The following is a 24,041-nucleotide window of genomic DNA, read 5'->3' as shown; positions in this document are numbered from 1 at the left end:
AGTCTGTAGTTAATACAGTACCAATTTATCCAGGATTGTGAAAACTCAACAAACATGTCAGGAGCTTCAAAAGCATTTCACCAAACTGGGCGGATGGCCAGCAAAAAGTAGCAAATGAAAAGCCATTGAAATGTGAAGGGGCAAAACATTCTAACCATATATTCACTAATAGGGTCTAATCCAGGGGTCCCCAAACTATGGCCCCCGGGCCAGATGCGGCCCAATCGGCCTCCCAATCCGGCCCGCGACGCCCCCCGCCGCCCGCTGCCCGCTCTTGCGGCGCGCGGCGCGGCGACGATCTAAAAGATCGGCAAAAAATCGCCGAAAATCCTTTGTGCGCATGCGTATGGGCCTCTCCCGACCCAGAAGAGGTCATTTCCGATGCACTTCCGGGTCGGGGGAGGCCAATACGCATGCGCACAAGCGATTTTCGCCGATTTTTCCCCGCACGGGCGCGTGTGCGCATGCGCACGGGCGCGCACTCCCCCCCCCTCCGGCCCGCTGCGCGCACACTCCCCTACCCTCCGGCCCGCCGCGCGGTCGGCGCGGCGGGCACCGGCCCACTGCGCGGTAAGTCTGGGGACCCCTGGTCTAATCTGTCTGTGACTTGGGGAAAAAAATCTACATAGTCAAATCTAATTAGACCTTGGAGGAGGGGGTGTTACTCCCCAAGACAAATAGTCAAACAAGTTTCATCTCAACCCAGCTAAACAGACTGTGACATCAGATCGTCTGGTCCACAAGCAGACTGGGGGTCCATGACAGAGGAGCTGATGAAGGGCCAGAGACACAAGACTGATAAGAGAGCCCTACTGTTAACAACTGAGCAGGAAAGCAGGGGTGCAGGAGGATTTACTTTATTCTAAATGATACAGTTTAGGACAGGAACATAAGGTAGCTTAAATCCATGATAAGGCTACATATCAAGGAAGGAGAGTAGAATTCATTGCCTAATAGGGCAATCCATTAACTAATAAATGTGTGTGAACCAAGGCCTGGGAATTAGCATGTAATTCCTTAATAATTTACCACAGTATTGTTAGCTCAGAGTTTAGATAAATGTGTCAACTGGATGTTGCGCAACACATCCTTGTGAGCTCCCCTTATCAAGGAGAACCTTACCTTACTTGTCTCTTGCAACTGGCCTGCCATGGTTTGCCATCTGCTGTACAGTATACCTGAGCCCACTTTGTCTTGTATATGTTTTATATTCCCTGAGGATAACATCTGCTGTGCTCTATGTTGCCAGTTCACGGTTCTCTCTATCATATACCGTAAAGCATCTCCCTCAGGCAGTCTCACTCGAATACGCTGCAAGGAAGCCAGTAAAGGTAGAATCTTTTCTAAAGGTGGCTTTTCAGATCTATGACAGTGAGGGCAGAGCCACACCCGAGGTTCCTGCAAAGTTCTGGGCACTGAAACACAGCTGGTATGGAAGACCGCTCTGCATAGTTCACACTGTATCATTGGTGCTGCAGGCTCACTCTGGCAGAGACAAACTTTGATCTCTACATCCTGTTCAGTGGAGAATATTTTTTTTTCATTTGCTTCTCTAAGTGAATGCAGTGCTTCCATCTCCTTTAAGCGGGCTTCACCAAGTGTGGCCATCTGGAAGAAAATGACATGAAAACAGTCAAATTCCTCAGAGCAAGGTTTTTAAACTGAAGGGCTCAACTGAAGGGCTCAACTATAATTTTCTCTAAATCTTGCGAGAAAGCTTTAGATGATCCTCAGGGTCCCTGCCAACTCTACAATTCTATGATTCCAGCTAGGGAGTCAAACCAGATGCATTCTTTTTGAACCTTTTTTTTTTCATGGCACATTGTCTGATACTTCATCAAATGTTAAGGGATACATGTAGAGTAAGAGGCTTGACTTTCATTAACAGAAGATCCATCCCAAACACATCTTATCTCAATCCTCAGAAAGTCCCATTTTTAAAAAGTATTAAAAAATGGAAGAAATGAAGCATCATAAAAGAACAAAGCAAGAGAAAAGCTTAATCTACTGAACACCTATTTCCAAACTCATTTCCAACAGTATACATACCGCAGCAGCAGTTTCCTTACTCTCAGATAAAGCTCTTTCTAAATCACTTAAACTCTCTAATTTGGTGCTCTTCTTTTTTGCATTTGGGACAGGCTCTTTTAATTTCTTCATTTTTCTTTTAAATCCCAATGTTCCAATATCACATCTTGGACACAACACCTGGTGAAGAGTCAGAACAACCATTATTCATCCTGGTGTAAAACAACATAATTATATCCTCCTTGTAAACGGCCATCCACAGTAGCTGTGTTAGTCTGTTGTGGCAAAAGCAATAAAGATGCATCTGAATCAGGAGGTTCTCAGCTATGCAAGGTCATGCTGTCAAAAAAGAGGGAGGCAACAAGACACTGACCTGCTTCACAAAACACAGTAAGACAAACTTGTAGGCTCACAATAATTTTACTCCTCCCAAGTCCTTTTTACTACTGTGCCACACCTAGTTAAACCAAGGTGTGGCTTAATGCTTTACCAGAAGTGATATTGATGGTCCAGGGGTCCTTTAGCTTTACCTTACCTTTTACTCATGGTTAAGCTAACTGCTCACTAAACATGAGTTGTAGCCAAGAACAAACATAGGAGAGGGCATACATTACTCAGCAGTGACCATCTATGAGAAACAGCCTGGAAACAGAAGACTGCATATACATCTTTTAAAATCTGATAGTCATCAGTCACCTGAACCTTTAGGGCTGTCAGTTCCAGCACTTCCTTCTTGTATAATTCCACTTCCCATATCATAGTTACCTGGGAATCTCAAGGGCCAAACTAGTTACTGCACACAGTCATGTATAACATCATCCTGATAGACCTTCTCTGAACCAGGAAAGCCACCTTTTGGAGGGACAATCAGGATTAATGTGGTCCAGCTTAGGACTTCATGGCTTCCATGACAACCATGGATCAGTCATAGTTTGTCACTGGCCTGACACAGAAAGCATATACTTTGCCTTGGTGAGGAACTTGTCAAGATGGATTCTTGCATTCTAGGTGAATTCCTGGCAGCTAAAGATGTGGAGGCCTTAGTTTCACTGTGGAATGGTGAGACGTGATAGGCCATTGGCACAACAGCTTCTGAGCACCCTCTTGGCACGATGGAGCCTGAATACCCCCGCGTAGTGGTGAGGGCAGCAATGAAGGCTTATTTTGCAGCCCCCATCACATTGAGTAGCTGTCCAGCAGAGCTTTTCAAAGAGGTGCAAGGTTTGCTGATATCTGCCACAGGAAACAGTATGCTGGAACCCTCAGAAGCCTGCTATGTGAGTTTTGCTAGGCAATTTTAGGCCAGAATTCTTGATTTCATAGTGATCCAAATACCATAGTTGGGACAAATCTATGTCAGATGTCTTGTCCAGTTTTGTGGGATACTTTCAGTTGATGTACCCTATGGATGTGAACAAGATACTTGTGGTATTTCAGTCAGCCCTTGACTCTTAATTTCTATGTGGTGTGTATATATCACAAATACTGAATTAAAAGCAAACATGTATACACCTTAAACTGCTTACCTCAAGAAGAGAATAAGGTGAATTCTCAGTCAAAAAAGTATTGCTTGCACATTCTTTCCAAGTTTGAACCTCAGCAACTAATGATTCCAATCTTGGCAGATATTCAAGATGTACTGGAATAGAGCGACTTCTAGACACCAGTTCCACAAGTGTATCTAACACAGGCACACGTCCACCAACCTAACAGTGTAGAAACATTATTTTTTTAAAAAACATTAAAGTAATTGTATTATTCTGCTGCATGTCTATATAAGGCAGATACGGAGAACTTGTGGGACTCCTGATATTGCTGGACTACATGCTGGCTGGGGTTGATGGGAGTCCCAACAATATCTGAAGGATAACAGGGTCCCCATCCCTACCCTAAGGAAACATCAGTTGTACAATTTAAATTTCTGCCAGCAGTTGAACACCACACACTCTACAGAAACAAATGAAATTAAGAGTGGAATCAATGATGAACATCACTGATGATCAATACCTTTCCTACCTGCAAGCCATCCACTTCCTGTAGCCAGTCTCTGGCCTTTTTTACAGCCTCTTTCAGAGCTATGCCATTTGGAAGGTAAGCAGGAATTTCCTCAATCTCCTTCACTGCTGCTTCAAGACTACTTAATGACTGCCGCGGTCTTAAAATAAACAAACATATATGATCAAAGTGTTGTATTATTCAAACACTGGTGAAAATTGCTATTGGCCAAACAATGATAGTATCATAAGGCACTTATTGTCAGTATGGGATGTCAACAGATAAATCAGATGCATATATAATTCAGTTTAAATTACAGGCAACCCCCCATTTATGTGCGGGTCACATTCCATGTTATCACACATGTAAGCCCACCCTGCTTCTCTTCCAACACTGAACATGCAGAAATTGAGAATTGCTTGTGTAAGGTTCCCATATCTTGAAGACCGAGAAGGAGAATGCGGGGGGGGGGGATTCTGGGGAGGCCAGCTCACTTGCCTCATCCAAAGCCGCCTTGGCGCAGGGGTTGGGCAAGGCAGAGGCAGCCCAGAATCTGCAGCAGAGAGCCCTGAAAGCAGTGCAAGGGCTCTGTTGTGATGCTGCTGCTGGACTGCCACTGCCTTGCCCAGCTGGGAAGCGGGAGCAAGCCAAAGCAGTTGGCTCCTTCCATGTTCTCTCTGCCTGCATATGCTGCTTGCAAAGCAGTTCAGCAAACACATGCATACACACATAGACTCTTTCCCCCCATGACCCCAACACACTTTTTTGCTAAGCAAAATATCCCTTACGGATGCAATTTTTACATTTTAATCAGGGGAATGGGGACCAAGTGTTGGAGGATCTTCTCAGCCCGATGGTGATAAAAATAAAAATAAAAGGGAGGAGAGGAATTCAACATTGCACTCTTCTGATCTTTCCTCCTCACATGTGCTGCTCTGGGGAGTATTCCTGACCCTTCAGAGTGGAATTGGGGAAGTGGGGGAGCAGCAAATCCCATATACAGTAGTGAGAGCCCTTGGGCTGGTGTTCACTAGTGCGCATGGTTACCTGAATCCAGGGCAAAGTTCTAGCCTGGCCACTTTCCTGACAACAGTTTTTTATGTGCAGGGACTCTGTATGCATGTGTGTGTACATATGTACATACGGAGAAGCATTGAGACACATAAGGCTCCATCTTGAAGTCTAAAGTGGTACAGGTCGGAAACAAGTTAATCCCTGTAGTTAAAACTAGGCTCAATACATTATTATAGGACTCTTGTAGGACTCTGTGTCACCCAAATCCCTTCAAGTGGAAGATGGGTTAATGGTTAACCATTTCCTGCCTGCTGGGACTGAGAATATATCATCTCGCTTTCTTTCCTGTACACAGGGTGCTACAGACTCACCTTTCCTCATTTTTGTGAAAGTTTGGGGAAATAATTACTTGAAAGCAGTGAGTGGTAACTGCAATAGTTCTGAAAAAGGTTCAGTTTCTACCTGGCTTTTATCATGGTTCTAGCCTTGTCATCCCAGTGTTCAGATACTGTCAAGAGCTCTTGCAGCTTAGCCATTGCCTTCTCAACAGCAGGATGAGGAGCGAGCCCAACACCAGAGTCTATAAGTCTTCTCATATCATCCAGAGTAAGAGAATTTTGGTCCAAGCAAACATGCTGCACATCTTCCAGCCAGTGGGCTTGCTCTAGGCGTATCCGTAATTCACTCAGCTGGGGAAGATCAACATCGAAGTCAAAACTGACATCCAACAGTTCCTGTATTTTTGAAGCACTGGGAATTTCTTCAGAGAGGAGTTTTTGGCTATACTTCTGAAAGTCTTCCACACGATTAAGAAGATCCTGAAATATAAAGCAGCAAAATATGTCAAGGGTTTAAAACTCTTCCACCAAAATATTATGAAATCTATTCTGTCACTTTCACCTGAACAGCAAGCAACCTAGCAGGTTTTTCAGAATGCATGGCATATTTGTTTCCAAGAAGTAAAAAAAAAATTCATCAGATTTTAGGATTTCTGAACAAATCTCGTTTTAAGAGCTTGTCAACTTTGCCAAGATCTGCTTAAATAATGACCAAAAATTCTGATGTGTTTCAGAATTTTGTATGAGTTAACCAGGTCAACTTTATTAGATTTAGATTTTGGTCAGGGAGAGCTCCAATCTGAATTCATATTCTTCCTGTTCTTAGGAAGTGACAACTCCTTGGGGTAAGGTTTCTACACCAAGAAAGGATTGAAAATTAGTAAGTAATGCAGACCTTCCAATTTACATTCATTTAAAACTATGTCCAAATACATACACCAAAATATGATATATATGTTTGGTTTGCACAAAACACTAACCCATGGTTTATTAAAACCACTGTTTGATTGTCCGAACCCTGCCCAACAGCTTAACTATGGTTTGTTTATTCCCAATAAGTTGTTGGCTCTAGTGGGATTTGTTTCTCTATCCAAATTATATAATAATAACAATAACAATGATAATAATAAACAATAACAATAACAATAACAATAATTTGATATTTATACCCCGCCCATCTGGGCGGCTTCCAACAGAAAAATAAAACACAGTAATCTATTAAACATTAAAAGCCTCCCTAAACAGAGCTGCCTTCAGATGTCTTCTAAAAATCTGGCAGCTGTTTTCTCTTTGACATTCCACAGGGTGGGCGCCACTACCGAGAAGGCCCTCTGCCTGGTTCCCTGCAACTTGGCTTCTCGAACGAGGTAACCACCAGAAGGCCCTTGGTACTAGACCTCAGAACGATGGGGGTGGAGACGCTCCTTCAGGTATACTGGACCGAGGCCATTTGCGGCTTTAAAGGTCAGCACCAACACTTTGAATTGTGCTCAGAAATCGGAGTCTGTTTTATTAGTATTTATTATCTAGAGCACTCTAATTTACCTTCAACAATGTTGTTTGGCTGATGACACATGGTAAAGCATAGAGCTGCCTAACAAATAAACGAAGTTCATTCACTGTCAGCTGATTTTGAGATTTCCCTCCTCCAGACCGATACCTGCAATCACAGAGACATAATTACAACATGCTTCCATTTACTGTATTAGCATAATCAGAAATGATTTTTTAAAAATGGATTTGTGCCCCGCTGTTCAATAAAATTCCTACAGCAGTTGGACTTTTGTTGCAATTGATACTTTTTCACCTGCTATTTAAACTTCATATAAGCTAGGGGTGGGGAACAGCATGTGGTCAATGCCATGTGAAGTGTGAATGTGCTAATTTTACTCTTCTTGGAGAATAATGAGGCCAAGACAGGTTTCATACAACAATGGCAAATCTTCAAGTTGCAGAAGAAAATGGTCTAATTTTGTTTACAAACACACTGACTGCAACACATGAACATTAGACGATACCTGCTGGATCAGACCAAAAGTCTATTAGTCCAGAATCCTGTTTCCCACTGTGGCCAACCCAATGTCTATGGGTAGCCCACAAGGAGGAGATCATGGGTAAAGTTCTCTGCCACTGTTACCCCACAATTATTAATATTTCGAGGCATGCCACCCTTGGAACCTGCAGACAGCATGTAGCCATGAGTAGTAGCCATTGCTAGTCTTATTGTCCATGAATCTGCCTAATCTCCTTTAAAAGCTAAACTGATGGCCACCATCAGATCCTGCAATAGTGAATTCCAAGGTTTAGCTATATGAAGTACTCCCTTTTATCTGTCTTGAACCTCCCATCATTTAGCATTCATTCTGCACACCAGGAGTGGAGAACATCCAGTTTGCAGGTCAAACCTGGCCCACTACTGAGTCAAAACTGGTCTGCAAGGCCAGTTTCTCTAAACCACTTCCAACCGCCCAACAGCTGACACCACTGGTGAAGTTTTATTTAGTGCCAATGTGTGTTACTTTACACTTACGTGCACTAAGCTGTATTTCCCATTTCAATGCCCAGTTAGGAGACGTACCGTATATTCTGGCGTATAAGGCGACTGGGCGTATAAGACGACTCCCTACTTTTCCAGTCAAAATATAGAGTTTATCCCAAACTTCCAACACACACCAAATAAAAATTTTCTGTATCTCTTCCTCTCCCTGCTTTTTAAATACCAGTAAATGAAGCCAAAAGAGAGACATCAGTGCTTAAATGCACAGATGTTTAAATGCACTTACTTGCAGGCATGCTAAGAACTACAGGTAGCATTTTGAACTACCGTAGATTTCATTCGGAGGGAGGGGAGGAGAGGCGGAGAGAGGGAGAAGGGGAGGGAGCGCAGCCCAGAGCCGGTTCCAGGCACGGAGGCGAGTGGGGGGGGGAGAGAGAGAAAGAAAGAAGCTGCTTTCCGTGCACGCTTTCTTTCCCCTCTTCCTGCAGGGAAATAAAGCGGCAGTTGCTTACACGTGCGTAAACGGGTGCCGCTTTCTTCCTCTGCACGGAGGAGGGAGGAGGGGGGGGGAAGAGAAAGAAAGAAGCTGCTTTCCGTGCTTTTCTTTCCCCTCTTCCTGCAGGGAAATAAAGCGGCAGTTGCTTACACGCGCATAAACGGGTGCCGCTTTCTTTCCCAGGAGGGAGGAGAGCTCCGTGAGGGAGGAAAGCCCCGTGCATCCCCTCTCCCTGGACTGAAAGAAAGCCGTCACTGCTTACATGCGAGTAAGCGGCTGCTGCGTTCTTTCCCTGCAGGGAGGAAAGCCCCGCGTGTCCCCTCTTCCTGCACGGAAAGCAAGCGCCAGCCGCTTACATGCGAGTAAGCTGCTCCTGCTTTCTTTCCCTGGAGGGAGAAAAGCCCCGCAAAAGAAAGCGGTGCCTGCTTGCATGCGAGTAAGCTGCTGCTGCTTTCCCTGCAGGGAGGAGGAATGAAAGCCCCGCGCCGCGTCCCCTCTCGCTTACACGGTCGCTGCATATGGCGGGGATGCGGCCGTGGCCGTTTTTGAGCTCCCCCCCACACCGTATGCGGCGACCTGGCGTATAAGACAGCCCCCCAACTTTTGAAAAGACTTTCCTGGGTTCAAAAGTCGTCTTATAGGCCAGAATATACGGTATCTTTTATTTTTACTACCTTGAATAATTTGGTGTCACTGTTGGCTACCTTACTGCTTACCATGCTCATTCCAATTGTCTTCCTCATTCAAAAACTGAGAAGCTGCTACTGCCACCGAAAGAACTGGTGCACTCAAAATACATCAAGTGTAAAAATAGAAAACTTGAGTGCTTTTGAAATAAAGTATTTTCTTCAGCACCATGTGATGCTTGCCTCTGTGTCCTTTCCCACTCCTGTTTTGCTCCTTCTAATCTCCTCTGGTGTTTACCATTGCTAAAAGAAGCCTAAGAAAGTTACACTCTGTTCCTGCCAACACACCTCCCATCAGGATATGGGAGATTGCCACCAAGGTTCCTTTGATGATGCAGGAGCGACTGCAGCCATTTCCTATTAATTAGGTCAATGTGGCTATTTAAGAACAGCAGAATGAACAAACAATTACTGTACTTCATTGTGTTATTGGCTGCAAACATGCTCTCCTCCCAAAGGGAAATTGAAAATTGCTCAGCTCTCTTATTGTTCCAGGTAAGGCCCATCATCATAGTAACTGATGATGCCAAGCATAGATATGCATGTTTCTATTCACATTTAACCTCAATAAAAATGTAGGTAATTTAGTGTATTTTCAGCACTTTATGCTGTAGGGTTGTATTCAGCATTTTTAGAAGCAAAAAATGTTTAAACACTCACTATAATTTAAAGACATGAAGCAAGTTTTCCTAATAAACCCCCTGGGAATTTGAAATCAAGCTACAAAACACATATTAAACATACCTAGTTTGCCGTTTGCCATTAAGAAGTTGTTGTGCAACTGAGGCACATTTCTCTGCATCCTGAGTAACTAAACGAAGGTGTCTCAGCAAATCATTGTCTGGAAACTTTCTCGTTTCAGATTCTTCAATTAAAGCTTTGAAATTCATGAGACCTTTGGGAGAACCAAATTTTTTGGTAATTATAATAGTAAAGTGCACTATTTTGGATCTGCATTTTTATAGTAAACTGTTTTACTTACTTACCGTATTTACCTTACTTATTTGAAATACTACGACTTAAATATATATATCAAAACAGTTTACAGCAATAAAATATAAAATTGTACAATAAAAACCATATAAAAAAGTATAAAACAGACATCAATTAACCACTGTGGAAGAATGTATTCTTAAATTGCTTATCATGGCTTGCTGAATCTCTATTAGCAGAATATTCTACTGGATTGGGCCTTTGATTGTTGTAAAATGAGCCTTCATTAACTTGGGGAACGACCAATGGCACTCCTGCAGTTGATTTCAGTGACTGAACTGGGGGGAAAGGGTTCAGGAGAGCTCTGGACCTAAGTTGTTCTGGGCTTTGTAAATTAAAACAAAAACCATAAACCTGGCTTGGTAACAGATGAGGTTGCTCATCTTCAACCTATACAGAACTAGCTGCAGTCATATGTAAATTTAGTGGAGAGTAAGGATCACTGAACTTGGTGGAATTTCTGGGTACATGTGATAAAGAACAGCCTGATAATATCAAACTAATAACAACATTTGACAATATGTAGTCATAGGTAGTACAAAACAAAAAGGTAAAGATACATACTTTTTTTATTATTAACTTTTGCCTCCAAAGCTTCATTTACGTTAGAAGCCCATTCATTGTAGGATTCAGCCCGCAGCTTAAGTGCATTCATCATTGGATAGAGTTCATCTAATGTGTAACGATATCTGGAAATAGTACAGAATTTCAGTAACTACTTACAAATTTGAAATTCTAAGTGAAGCATTTTGGCATGTACTATTCTACTACAATATGCACAGTATGCTGAAATGTTAGGGAGACTGTAGCCACTGCCAACGGTAGCAGCCCCACTACCCACTATTTGCCGATGCCTTAATTTATGTAGTGCAATAATTAACCAACCATATTGTACCTAATGGAAAAATGATGGCAAATCTCATCTAGTTTAAATTTTTAGAATATATTTTAAACTGTATTCTGATTGATTTTATGTTTTTAATATGCTGTGCTGGTCGTTAACTGTAATAAATTCTCCTCTTCCTCCTCCTCCTCCTCTTCTTCTTCTTCTTCTTCTTCTTCTTCTTCTTCTTCTTCTTCTTCTTCTTCTTCTTCTTCAACTATGATCTGTTACTGTTTATTTAAAACTCTAACCTATTATAGGTTGTGATAAGAAACCAAACAAAATTTGTTGTTTAAGCTTCTAAGATGCAATTTTACACACAATATTCAGCAAAAGCAGGAAAAAAGAAATGCAATTATACTTTAAGAGAAACATTTCTATTCCTCAGAATTGAACAGTTGCAAACAAAATCTTACCCCATTTTGTATTTATAAGCGGGACATGTGCAGAGGTCCTCTACATGATACAGGCATGCCAATGAGTCAGGATTACAAGAACAGTAGACTGCAGACATGTAACAAGTGGTTTTACACTTTATGCACTGTCGTTCATCATCGGGCAATATTTCCAAATTCACTCTCTCTAAATCAGTAACTCCCTGTAATAAACAACAGTCATTCACTTCGTAGGACAGTAAAAACAAAACAGTTCATGGATGTTAGTAAATTTCAAGAATGGCAAGGTACCATCCTGAGAGATTCAGGCATAGCTACTTTCCATACAAATAAACTGATTCACTGCATGTAAACTGTACATTTATGAGTAAACTACCCCATCATGTAGATTAAAATTATCAATAATTATCATTTTTTGGAATTAAGGATTTTAAATAGTGAAGTTAAACAACTCTTACCAAAGTTAGTAAACAAACAATAAAACTTTTCAAAAAAATAAATGTTACCTGCATTAATGGCCAAACATTCTGATTGCTTTTTCTAATATGGACAGCTACTATGCAAGGAACAGAAGTAGGAATATCTCTCCTTGCTAGCTGAGAGTACAGGATTTAGGAATGTAGGAAGCTGCCTTATGCAGAGTCAGAACATTGATCCATCTACCTCATTACTGTTGGCATGTTTGAGAGAAGGGACATTCCCTGCCATACCTAGAGATGCTGAAACTGAACCTGGAAGCTGGGCCAGAGGGGGACCTAGGAGGGCCATTTGCCACGAGGCCTCAAGTTCAAAGGAAGCCTCAAATTTAATTCAACACTTGTTATTTTGGGGGAATTTGGTACGTTTCACAACTTGTTTTTATGTACATTGGACCAGATTGTGACACACCCTCCCAGCTTAGAAATGCAAATTTAAACAAATGGATGATTTTCTAAAAGACAACATTTTTGGTTAATTGATAGGGATTTTTGTCATATGCTTCTTCTCAACTGCCGTATTTCATGAAAGTTACATTTTACCTCAATAATTTATGCACTTCCATAGGAAAAGGGTAGAAAAGTCTAAAAAAATTTAAAAATCAAATTATGTCTATTTTTCTGTTGTGGTTCCTTTTTGTTTGTTGTCATGCTTCATAGTTATTGTGGCTGGGGCAGTGGAGCCGTTGGAGCAACCAGGGCTTAAAACACCAAGTGCTTTTTAACACATACACCCCAAAAAATCTCAAAGGCACATTTTTTCCTGTCCCATAACCAATTTAAACTCTGAGAGAAGTATGTATTCTCCAGGAGGACCTTCTCTAGCTCCTGTTCACTGGCCAATCAACTCTCTGCACAACTCACTCAGTCCAAAAGTAATGCTATGGCCAGGAGGTCTCACCCATCTGTGCAGTATTTTTAACCCTTTATCTCCCAGGTCCCATTCCACTCAATATTCAACATCACTTGAAATATTGAAGTGAATAACTTGGGAGGGAAAAAAATATTTCCCCATAGCTTGGAAGTTCATGGGGGCCCTTGTGTGGCACCTTTAACACTAGCAGTTTCAGGCTGCAATCTTGTACATACTTATCAGAGAGCAATCCCCATGGAACTCAGTGGATCTCAGAAGCAAGCCACCACTGGCTAGGGGTCCTCAAAAGTTGTAAATGGCCCAGGGCTCTGAGATGGCCTGCTTAGAAAGACCTGCAAGCAAAGTAGGTGGCTACCACTGAGCTGCTTGCTTTGAAACAATTTCACTGCTAATCGCTTAACTTCATAAAACATACCAGTTTACACACAGCCTCCCGTAAAGCCTTTTCATCTTCAATCATAATAGCCATGTCTTTCTCAACAGTAGATGCTACTACTACATCAAGAGTCTCTGCTTTGGCAGCCATTCTGCATATCATCTCATCATGAGAAAACACACAGTAGCGGTTTAATAAGCGATAGTGCTCCACACATTGACGTCCCAATGGCAACTAGAAGAAAAAATACAATAAACGGATTTCCTTAACGTTCTCAGGAGAGGCGAAGCTGTATAAAGCAACAAATTCTTGCCAATACATAACTGGCCAAGATATCAAATTAATGCAGTCCACTTGATCCAGAAGAAACAAGGTAAGCACAGCCCATTCTAGGACCCTGTACAAATAAGTATTAAAAACCATTCTCTGCAGAAAGGAATTCAACGTTAATTAAGATTGTACAGTGCTATGTGCAAAACTGAAGCATAACCAGAATCTTGGCAGCACACTTCCAGCTGAAATGTTTCAACCATTCACAGCATTTGGAATACATCAGCAGGGATATATCCATTTTACTTCAGTGGATTGGAAGAACTCAGCAGTCAAGAATGCTATATGCACAATGAAGCCCTTCTATAAAATTTTGAATCAGAAACAAAATGTGTAACAGAGTTTGCTTCTTAAGGTGAGATGATGACAAGGTGTTCAAAGAATACAGCAAGATCTTTTAAAACCTAATTCATATTCTTAAAAAAGAATAAAACTCATACTATCCACACTGTGATCCAACTCACAGAAGTGTTTTGAAGGGTAAAGGAAACAATGGCCACACCTTCAAATTTCAGAATATGCTTTCCAACAAGATGGCAATAAAATGTAAAACTTACCCAGTCAACAGTGCAAAAATTAACAGCTTCAGCAAAGTTGAAACCTTGATTAAAGCCACTATGATAGGCTCTTGGAAACGTAATCACAAATTCACCAGCACACTGGTTAGTACGGTAAATCTATGGCAAAGCAAAGCAAACCAGAAAATGATGAAGTTGAAAATTTAGAATTTTTAGAAACCTTTTTAAAAGCCATCTAGATCAGACCAAGCATCCATTCGCATTCTAACCATAGTTAATCAGTTGCATCCAGGAAACCCATAAATGTGGTGTAAAGGAAGAAACAACCCTCCATGTTCTTTGTCCCACCATCTGGTATCCAGAAGTATGGACTGCTTCTGTACATTTACCTATCAAATATATTTGGTGCTGACAGAAATATCCTGTTAGTTTGTCCAAGCCTTCCCCCCCCCCAAGCTATCTATGATGACAGCCATCATCATCATCATCAGAAAAAGTCATTGCTGTTCACAAAATGGGACAGCTGTTGAAACCCATGGATACTGAGGGGTTCAATTATCCAGGTGGCTCAGCCTCTAGCTCTAATACGCTCCCTGTCACATTATGTTGGCAAACAAAGGGGCTAAATATTAAGGAAGTTATTCAACTAAGCTTTTACTCACTGTAGAGCCACTGAAATTAATGAACATGACTAGCCCAGAGCCATTAATTCCAACAGGTTTGCTCTTTTTTTATTTAAACATGTTTATTAAAGTTTTGTAATCATACAAAGAGAACATTCAAATAAAGTAACTAATCAATGTCTCTACTATGAGTAAAACTAAGTTGGACACAACCAGTTTTACCCAGCCTACAACCTGTTTTCCAGGGACAGCATGCTACTGGTGCTGCATGAAGGTAAAGGGACACCTGACCATTAGGTCCAGTCGTGGACGACTCTGGGGTTGTGGTGCTCATCTCGCTTTACTGGCCGAGGGAGCCGGCGTACAGCTTCCGGGTTATGTGGTCAGCATGACTAAGCCGCTTCTGGTGAACCAGAGCAGTGCACGGAAACGCCGTTTACCTTCCCGCCAGAGCGGTACCTATTTATCTACTTGCACTCTGACATGCTTTTGAACTGCTAGGTTGGCAGGAGCTGGGAACGAGCAACAGGAGCTAACCCTGTCGCAGGGATTCAAACCGCCGACCTTCTTCCGATTGGCAAGCCCTAGGCTCTGTGGTTTAGACCACAGTACCACCTGTTGTGGAGCTGCTTTTGTGGTAAAAACATGAATGCAGCTCTCAAATGTGATCAGAGTGTTTGGTGCTTTAGCTATTTTATATTGTTTTGATTTATCTATTGTATATTTCTTTTGTACTACTATGTCATTCACTGCTTTGGGGGCTTTTGAGCCAAAAAGTAGTATGTAAAAAATCCATAACTCCACATCTTTTGGCACCAGACCAAGACTCCTCGGCATTTTATTGTAAAATGTTTTCTCCTGCTGCTTGAAGGGTTTTGTTAGCTCCCTGTTGTAATAGTTATCTTATTGTTGCAGCTGGGGAACGGGTATTTCAATAGCTCATAATTAGTATATAATCACTGTTATAAGGGTGCTTCTGTCTTCACATAAAGTCAGACCACTGGTCCATCTAGCTCAGTATTATCCACAGAGATGTTTTGTTGGATAGAATGTTTATATCTTACTTCTTTAATGCAAGTCACTTTTAAAGCTTTGTGGTATCAGGAGAGGGAGAGGGAGAGAGGAGAGGAAAGACTAATAATAACTCTTTCAATTTAGATTTTCCATTCTGATGTAACTTTCTACCTTTATTCCTTCATAGGAATGACTCCAAAGTAGTGCCCTTGAAGAAAAATCATTACATCATTTTACAGTCACATAATTCCTACCTGGAGACTATAATTTGGACAAAAAGGAAGCAATGTGTAACAAAGGAATAATTTCCACTATGGAATTGTGCTCATTTATTGTGCACAATAGGAGCTTGGAACAGCAAGCAAAAATTGGTTTTGCTAGTTTCAAATTAATTATTGAGAAGCAAGGACAGTATTGCTCTTTCTATAGCTATAGCTCATGAAACACCACAACTAGTGTTTGCAAAAAAGCTTGAAGTTTGTCAGGTACTACAAAGCAACTGCCTAAGATATGAACCTTGCACTAGAAGGGGTAGGGATGAAAACAAAAGCTCAATGACATACAGGCACACCATGAGACATTAATGTATTGGGATTCATAATTGTAACCAGCTGATGTAAAAGGTCTGGCTGAGATTCAAATAGCTCAGGAGCCAACTTCTTCATTACATCTTCCAGTTGCTCCGCTGCATATCCTGGGGCTCCATACCATGTTTTAGGCTCCCCCCTGCAAACATAAAAAAGCAGATAAACTACAATAATCAACCATTTGCAGGTTTTAGGATCATAATTATGTCCTATAAGTGGGGAGACAAGTTAGGTATGCAGAATTACAAATACCTAGATATAAATGTTGAAAGGAAACATTATAATTTAGTCTGGTGACCTATATATCGTTGCACAAACATATCTATATGCTCCATTCCCTATAAACTCACCAGTGCAGATAGTTGATGGAATAGCTCCAGTGATCCTCAATATGCCAGCAAAACGAGGAAAAGCACATCCCTACATATAGCCAGGGCAACTTCATTCCACATATATCTGCAGTGATGTGAGCAAGTACAGACTGTTCCATCACAGGCATATTGTTCAAATTCCATCCACTATCAAGATACTCCTGAAAGCAAAGCAAATGGGAGAGTCCACAGGTTTAACATAAACCACGTTTAAAAAGCAGTTTTCTATTTGAGGAGGACATTTTTCTAATTTGATAACTCTAAAAAATGCCACAGAATATTGCATGGGTAGTTTACCACCCCAAGTTTAGCTATTGCTTTAACATTAGCTTTTCCAGTAAAATAAATTTATATTCCTATTAAGTTCTTATTGCACTTGTGTCCTAATACATGTATTACAGATCACCTGGGCTGCTTGGAAGTAGGATGTCTTAGCACTGCTGAGGCATAATTATCAGCTGTAAAATAAAATAAAAATAATGGTTCCATACTGCAGTTAATACTGTGCTTCATTTCCATTAGCATAAAGGAATGCCCACCCGTATGGTGAAGGGCCAAATGAAGATGGGTATATGTGGCTATCCACACACAACGGTAATTTTACAGAACTTATGAAGAGAAGGGAATGCAAGAAGCACTGGCGGAGCATCATGCTCTGGCACCGGGGGCGTGGCTGGCGCTCGTTCTGGGAGCGTGGCACGTGTTCTGGGGGCGTGGCAAGCCACCCGTAGGGGCGGACTGCGCGTTCTGGGGGCGGGGGGCAGCCGCCATGGCACCCTCGGAATCGCGCTGCCCGGGGCAGAGTGCCCCTATCGCCCCTCCCTTCCTACGCCCCTGGCAAGAAGGGTTCCCATAATCCCAGGCCACTAGCCATACTGACGGAGGTTTGATGGGAATCCGTTAACATCAGGAGAGCCACAGGTTTTCCCACCCTGGATTACTCCTTCCTCCCACATTTCCTTGATGTACTGAACATTAGAACAGTAAAATATCTCTCAATGCAGATGGCATGGATTTCCCCCTGCCTTTTCCAACACACATGAAGCTGCAGAAATCAGAAAGCAACAAGAGATCCTGCTGCTTTCCATCACAGCCCAGATCTTCCCTTTTCAGCCTTGAAAAGCAGCAGGACCTCTCACTGATGTCAACAAACAAATAATATTATTATTTATACCCCACCCATCTGCCTGGGTTTCCCCAGCCACTCTGGGTGGCTCCCAACAGAATATTAAAAGCACGATAAAACATTAAACATTAAAAACTTCAGTTGTATTCTAAAAGTCAGATAGTTGTTTATTTCCTTGACATCAGATGGGAGGGCGTTCCACAGGACGGGCGTCACTAACTCCAGTGCCATGTGAATCAGAGAAAGGAGGGGGATTTCATAGTCTTTGAATCATTTGCAGAAGGTATTTCACTGTTTTGGAAACCTCCCCAGCTTTGTGCCACACAAAGTCCTCTTCCTTCATATTGGAGTCTAAGGGCAGGGGGTCGGGTGGAATTATGACAGTAGTTCTATTCCAGTGCAACAAGGAAGGGTGGGTGGAAACCTGGGCTAGAAATGTAATGAAGGGAGGTATGGGACTGTAGCACAAAGGTGATGTACACCAGCCAGGGCTACAATGGTCTTCTGATTCCCTCCCCTTACAACAGTTGGGGAGTTTATGTGCTCTAAAAAGGAATGAAAGACAAACAAGACAAAGCCAAAAGAACAATAATTTGATGGCTGAGTCAACTGGATGATTTGTTAAAAAAATAGTATGTGAACAAAAGATTGTGATTCTGGACTAAATACATAGTTTAAAAGCTTTCATGGTTGAAATAAGCATAGAAACTCTGAGCAGCTAAGTAACTGGCTTCAAATTATTCCCATCTGGGATATTTTTGGCCTATTTTACCACATTGGAAAGGAAGTGCTTGATCTGGGGGAGTATATTGTTGTTCCAGAATCTCATTCACGCCTAAAGTGATAGCAAAGTGCTCTCCTCACTCCTCTTGGAGAATCAGCAAGATGGTTATTTCGGAACTGAAAAATACTATAACAATCACCTAATTCACAAGCAGAGAAACCGCCAAAAGGCTGAGGCCAGTCAGAGCTGCTCATTTCTTACTCTGAATCCATGAAATTTTATACATGTTTCTAAACAGCCTACATGCCAAATATTAGTTAATAGTCAAATCTTACCTCTTCTTCTGGTTTTAATTTGATTTTCCCACCTCTCACAGGAAACCCACTGCCAAACTCCTTTGAAGCAATATCAGCACCATATTCCACTGTAACATCCTCTTCAATTGTGCTAACAAGACGCCAAAACTCTTTCTCAACCAATTCTGTAGGAACCATCTGAACAAGAGGCAGGTAAAAGTTACTCGCAAAAAATAAAACAGCAGCATGTTATAAATATAAAGGGCTGAAACGGAATTGTGAGGTGGTGAGGGTTAAGTGTTACTATCCCTAACATAAAATGCCATCCCCTATCAAAAAACAGGGGAAATGTAGCAGGTATGCTACAAATATAAGTAGGAGAGGCCACAATGAAATAAGAGAGCTGGAAAGGAACTAGTAGTGCACCTTAGTGGTGAAAACCATGAACACAAAGGAAAATACCACTTTCATACTTTCCCTGGACCAGTTGAAGTGCCACATAGAAACCTGGGGGGTCCTTCCATGAATAGACATGCCAATGAGAAAGATGAGATGGGCCAGTGGATGATTCAGGTATCTCAGGTTAATAATTAAAATATTTTAGGTTGGGAAAATCTCTAATGGGTCTCTAATGGGCATCAACAGTCTCTAATGGGCATCAATAAGAATTATATCTGCATGCAAGTATCACTGGTCATTTCAACATTTTGCAGGGATCAGTACTTGCTTTGTGTTACTACAAACACATGCAGTTTTAAGGAGTCAGATAAGTACAAAAATATATTTACATTGGTACTGTTAGAAGACATTGTACTCCACAACTCAGTGTTAAACCCTTTTAACAAATGCATTTAAGGTAAAGGTAAAGGGACCCCTGACCATTAGGTCCAGTCATGACAGACTCTGGGGTTGCAGCGTTCATCTCGCGTTATTGGCAGAGGGAGCCGGCGTACAGCTTCCAGGTCATGTGGCCAGCATGACAAAGCCGCTTCTGGTGAACCAGAGCAGCATATGGAAATGCCGTTTACCTTCCCGCTGTAGCAGTACCTATTTATCTACTTGCACTTTGACGTGCTTTCGAACTGCTAGGTTGGCAGGAGCTGGGACCGAGCAACGGGAGTTCACCCCGTCACAGGGATTCGTACCGCCGACCTTCTGATCGGCAAGCCCTAGGCTCTGTGGTTTAACCCACAGCGCCACCTGCGTCCCCAACAAATGCATTAAATCAGAATAAATGCTAGAGGAAACATTAGAAAAGGTGGTAACTAATACCAAAGGATTTAGCGGATGGGCGGTATGGAAGTGTCATGGCAAATAAATAAGTACCAAGCAGGTACTCCTTTCTGGGGTAGTCAAGTTGTTATAGTAGCCACCTGTTCATTAAAATGCAAGTTACAATGAATTCCTTTAAAATGCCAGGATAGCAGTGGGAGAGGGAGGCAAGAATCTTTCAACACCTTAACTCCTTCCCCACACTGGTTCTGCCCAGAGTATCAATTCTGAATCTTCAACTTTATCACGTAAAAACCAAATGGGAAACAGCTGTCATTCTGTCTTATAAATAATCACATTGCCACCCACTTTATAGGGATGAGATAGAAACTACTGCCAGTGTTTAGTTTCCCACTCCAAATTCATAACTAAATTCTCCATTTTTGTTTTCTAGATACCAACACAAGTTTCCCCCGAATGCAAATTTTAATAAACCCAATAATGAAACCCAAGTTAACAGACTCATTAGAAGTGTGAACATACATGCACTGGCATATTGAAATAATCTGACTTGAAGGCATCTGCCATTTCTCCAAAAGTGCGAAGTGTGTAGTCTCGTGCTGCCTGTTCAAAACCAAATGCTTCTTGTGGTTTATTACACTCCTGTGTAATTAAAATACAGCACTGAATTAACAAAAACATACCATACATAAAGCGAGTATTTTTTTTAAACAAACAACTAAAACAACCAAGATGGACTAGCATGGATCCATTTTTACAGGTTGACAAAATGAATTGCAGGTTACACTACACAGATAAACATGGAGTAGAGAAATGTAGATGGTGCTCTTCAAAAGTCCCACCACCTTTTTCTCAAAATTAGTACAAACCATTGGGGAGAATGCTCATTGGAAGTTTGGGGGACACAGGGCTGACAGTGGGAGTTTCCCATCAATCCTGGGTCACAGGGTTCAATCACTCACATTGAATTACCTAAACCAAAGGACCATGTGAGGCATGTATTAAAAACTGACCGTAACTGGATGCAGCATGGTGTCAGTGTACATTTACCATAGTGGTAAAACAGATCACCTGAGTAAGAGAAGATGTCAAGCATGCACATATTCTGTACCCTTCTGACGATATAAAAGAGTGTGGCCTGGGTGTGTGTGGAGAGAACGAGGCTGGACCAGGACACAGAGCAACCGACTTTGAAAGTTAATGGTAGAAGGCCACTCTTAACATCCCAGACCCATAAATTAACCTTGAAGAGGGAACTGCCTAAAAGGTAAGTGGGAAAGCTACTGATAAGAGGAGTAAAATTAACTCCATAAATACAGGACAGTACTGGAAGGGGTTTTGTAACAAGACACAGTCAGACACGCACTATACTAGATATGTGTGGGTGCCCTCTGATGAGAAGAATCTTAAATTTTCTCCAGGAGGAACAAAGGAGTCACCAGAACCCTTTGCTGAATGATAAGAAGGGTCTGGGGCTCTAAGAGTATGCTGAATCTAAACAAAACTCTTATACTGAATGAGTAATTGCACCCTGGGGTTGGGGTAGGACGAAGGTGTACAACAGTGGATTGTCTACAGAGTAGCCTTAAGTTGCAGTCCCATCAGACGAAGGATTACTACTTGTGCAACAGAACTCCTCCCCCCACACCTCCATACACCTTGTACAGAAGATCTGGGGAAGGCGCAGGGCACTTGTGCAGATAAAAGTACCTCTGGAAACCCTTGTGTTGATGGGACATATTACTTGGATACCACCCAGTGACCTCCAAGGTAGAGGAGAAGTCAAAGAAGAACATATTTTTGTTTAATGTATATTAGTCTACTTGGGTGCTGACCTTTTATATTTGTGAGTCCTGGGGGGGGGAATATTTCACCCACATTTTCTTATTACCTGAGCTAGGCATTGGGGGCATCTCCAGTCCCCCTTGGGAACATCATGAAGAGGTGGTATTAAGCAAAAGGTATGGTAACTGTCATCACAGCCATCACATAGGAGCAGGCGATCCTCATCATTACCACTGCCGCACAAGAGACAAACATATAAATCCACCTGTAAAAAAAAATTGCCAAAGTGAGGGATGGGGGATTGGTTCCATCATTACCTTGCTTACTTTTATGCATGGTTCTTGGTAAGAAAACACTTGATAGATATGATGTAGGCTTGTCATGTGTATGCAGAAACACATTTCATTTCTTTATCCTTACAAACATCTCAAGCTAGAGGCACTGTGATCCAAACACCCTTGGAACTGGTGAGAAGATTCAGAACTGAACATTTGAGAAGTACTGTATAACCTACTAGCAGCACTCCACAGAAAGCTCCAAAACAGGGCATTATGGGGGAGCAGTTGTGTTGCCCCAGGACTTCACTGCTGTGACAAGATGGCACTGGGCCCAAGCCTGATAGCTGTGCCAACTTCAGTCCTGGGCAGCTTGAGTGGCAGGGATGCAGAAGCATCCTGCCACTTCATTAAACCCTACTGCTGCCAGGCCAGGTTTGGATTGCACCATTAATGGCCCAGTTGTTTGGAGTGAGTTATCTATGAATAGATGGATGGGGGAGGGAGTAAAGAAAACCTGGTGTGCTACCATCAAAAACACCCTTATTTTCTAATAGTTATCCCACCCTTCCATCAAGGAGCACAATGGGATGGATGGGCAACCTCATTTTATCATCTCAGCTGTGGCTGCTATAAAGAAATATGCAGTCAGGCCGTCTCCTAGAAGAGAGAAAGGATCCAGTAACAGTTACAAAGCTTCCTGCATATCAGCTTTTCAGAAAAAGCAGCTTTCCCATTACATAGCAAGATAGAGCACGTGACACAGATATCAGATGGAATTTGCCATATGTCTACTGAACAGCTGAATGCCAAAATTGTGATCTCATTCTAAATGAATGAGGTAATTGTAGAACCTCGTTTGGATCAACTTTTTGCAAAAACCTGTTACAGTTAACACATGCTATCTTTTCTATATTAACCAAGAATAAAAAGTATTGCATCACTGTATTTCACAACACAAAATACCAAGAAATTCTTTTTCTACTACTAAGTTCAAACTACAAGCCCATAATTTTCTACAATCAGCATTAATTAAAGGCGGAGGGGGAGAAGAGTACTCACTGCATTAAAGCTTTTCTTAGAACGTCCCTTTGGTTTTTCTCTTTCTGCTTCCCAGATGGGTTGCTTTTTATCAACCGTTTCCCGTTTCACAAGGCCTTGAGACTCTTTATCTGATTCAGCAAAATACATTTAGAAAATATTACTCAAAAGTGTTTGAGACAAAATAGAAATGCTTTTAAAATAGTTTAAATGGGGCTGTCACCCACTTAAAGAATTCTCAAGTGATTAAATTGTGTGAATATTAATTTATTAAATCTGCAAGTTAGGTAAAAACAAAGAGAAAGGGGAAAGGGAATAGGTTCTTCTAAGATGGTGCCCACCACCTACTTACAATTTGCTTATTTTTTTTAACAGAAGTTGCATTTTAAAAAACCAACCGTCTCAGCAATGTATTTTCTCTTGTTAAAGGTCATCAGGTTCATAAATTTCAAAGCTTTATTTTAAAATAAAGATTTTGCTTCAAAGCCACCACAATTTTTGGCAAATACTACATCCAAATGAATACCAGTCAAGCTATAACTTGGATGTTAAAAAGCAAATGCCCACTATTTTATTCCCCACCCCATTGATACACTTACCACTGTCAGGCTCAAGCTTTGGAGGGGTGGTTCCCATTCTACGTCTCAAATTGTGAGTTTTGGTTTCTGTAGCTTCCTCCAATTCAGTTTTAATATTAGTAGCCTAGAGGGGAGGGGAATTAAGCTTATTCTTTATTTATTCTTCCTTTTTGTTCAGTACAGAATTACCTGTCATGAGCTTATAATATGCAACAGCAGACCGCTCCTGGAATAGTTATTTGGATGTGTTCAAATGCATAGTCTGCCCCATAACTTATTTATCACAATAGTGAGATTATGCAAAGGTGAAAAGGAAGGGGTGCTTCTGACTCCTTCCTCAACTGCTGGCATTTGATTTTCTCTTATGGAAGCACAGTAACGACAATGCTGAGGAATGTTTGCCTGAAGTATCCAACACCTACAATTTAGTATTTTACTGATAAACTAGAAGAATGAAGGAAGTCCCATTCATAGACATTTTGTTCCCTA

General features: G+C 41.6%; 1 protein-coding gene across 4 annotated transcripts in view; it reads right to left on the bottom strand.

Annotated features, from left to right (window-relative positions):
- The window catches only part of KDM5B (lysine demethylase 5B), a 52,254-nt gene that overhangs the window by 5,908 nt on the left and 22,305 nt on the right, over positions 1–24,041 (bottom strand). For 2 of the 4 annotated variants that reach the window (XM_035121537.3, XM_035121539.3), the window contains 18 exons: positions 23,574–23,676; positions 22,996–23,105; positions 21,765–21,923; positions 20,396–20,515; positions 18,680–18,838; positions 16,474–16,655; positions 16,100–16,262; positions 13,939–14,058; positions 13,091–13,285; positions 11,347–11,528; positions 10,612–10,736; positions 9,799–9,949; positions 6,921–7,035; positions 5,500–5,855; positions 4,036–4,183; positions 3,555–3,734; positions 2,050–2,208; positions 1,123–1,608 (listed from right to left, as the gene is read on the bottom strand). In XM_035121537.3, the coding sequence (XP_034977428.3) occupies positions 1,123–1,608; positions 2,050–2,208; positions 3,555–3,734; positions 4,036–4,183; positions 5,500–5,855; positions 6,921–7,035; positions 9,799–9,949; positions 10,612–10,736; positions 11,347–11,528; positions 13,091–13,285; positions 13,939–14,058; positions 16,100–16,262; positions 16,474–16,655; positions 18,680–18,838; positions 20,396–20,515; positions 21,765–21,923; positions 22,996–23,105; positions 23,574–23,676 (3,213 nt within the window). The remainder of the gene's footprint in view (positions 1–1,122; positions 1,609–2,049; positions 2,209–3,554; positions 3,735–4,035; positions 4,184–5,499; positions 5,856–6,920; positions 7,036–9,798; positions 9,950–10,611; positions 10,737–11,346; positions 11,529–13,090; positions 13,286–13,938; positions 14,059–16,099; positions 16,263–16,473; positions 16,656–18,679; positions 18,839–20,395; positions 20,516–21,764; positions 21,924–22,995; positions 23,106–23,573; positions 23,677–24,041) is intronic. The other 2 variants (XM_035121538.3, XM_035121540.3) reach the window with 1 other exon arrangement.

The sequence above is a fragment of the Zootoca vivipara genome, chromosome 7, assembly GCF_965207765.1.
Source record: "Zootoca vivipara chromosome 7, rZooViv2.hap1.1, whole genome shotgun sequence".
Taxonomy (NCBI): domain Eukaryota; kingdom Metazoa; phylum Chordata; class Lepidosauria; order Squamata; family Lacertidae; genus Zootoca; species Zootoca vivipara.
The sequence above is the reverse complement of the archived record's forward strand: the minus strand, read 5'-3'. Positions and strand labels throughout refer to the sequence as shown.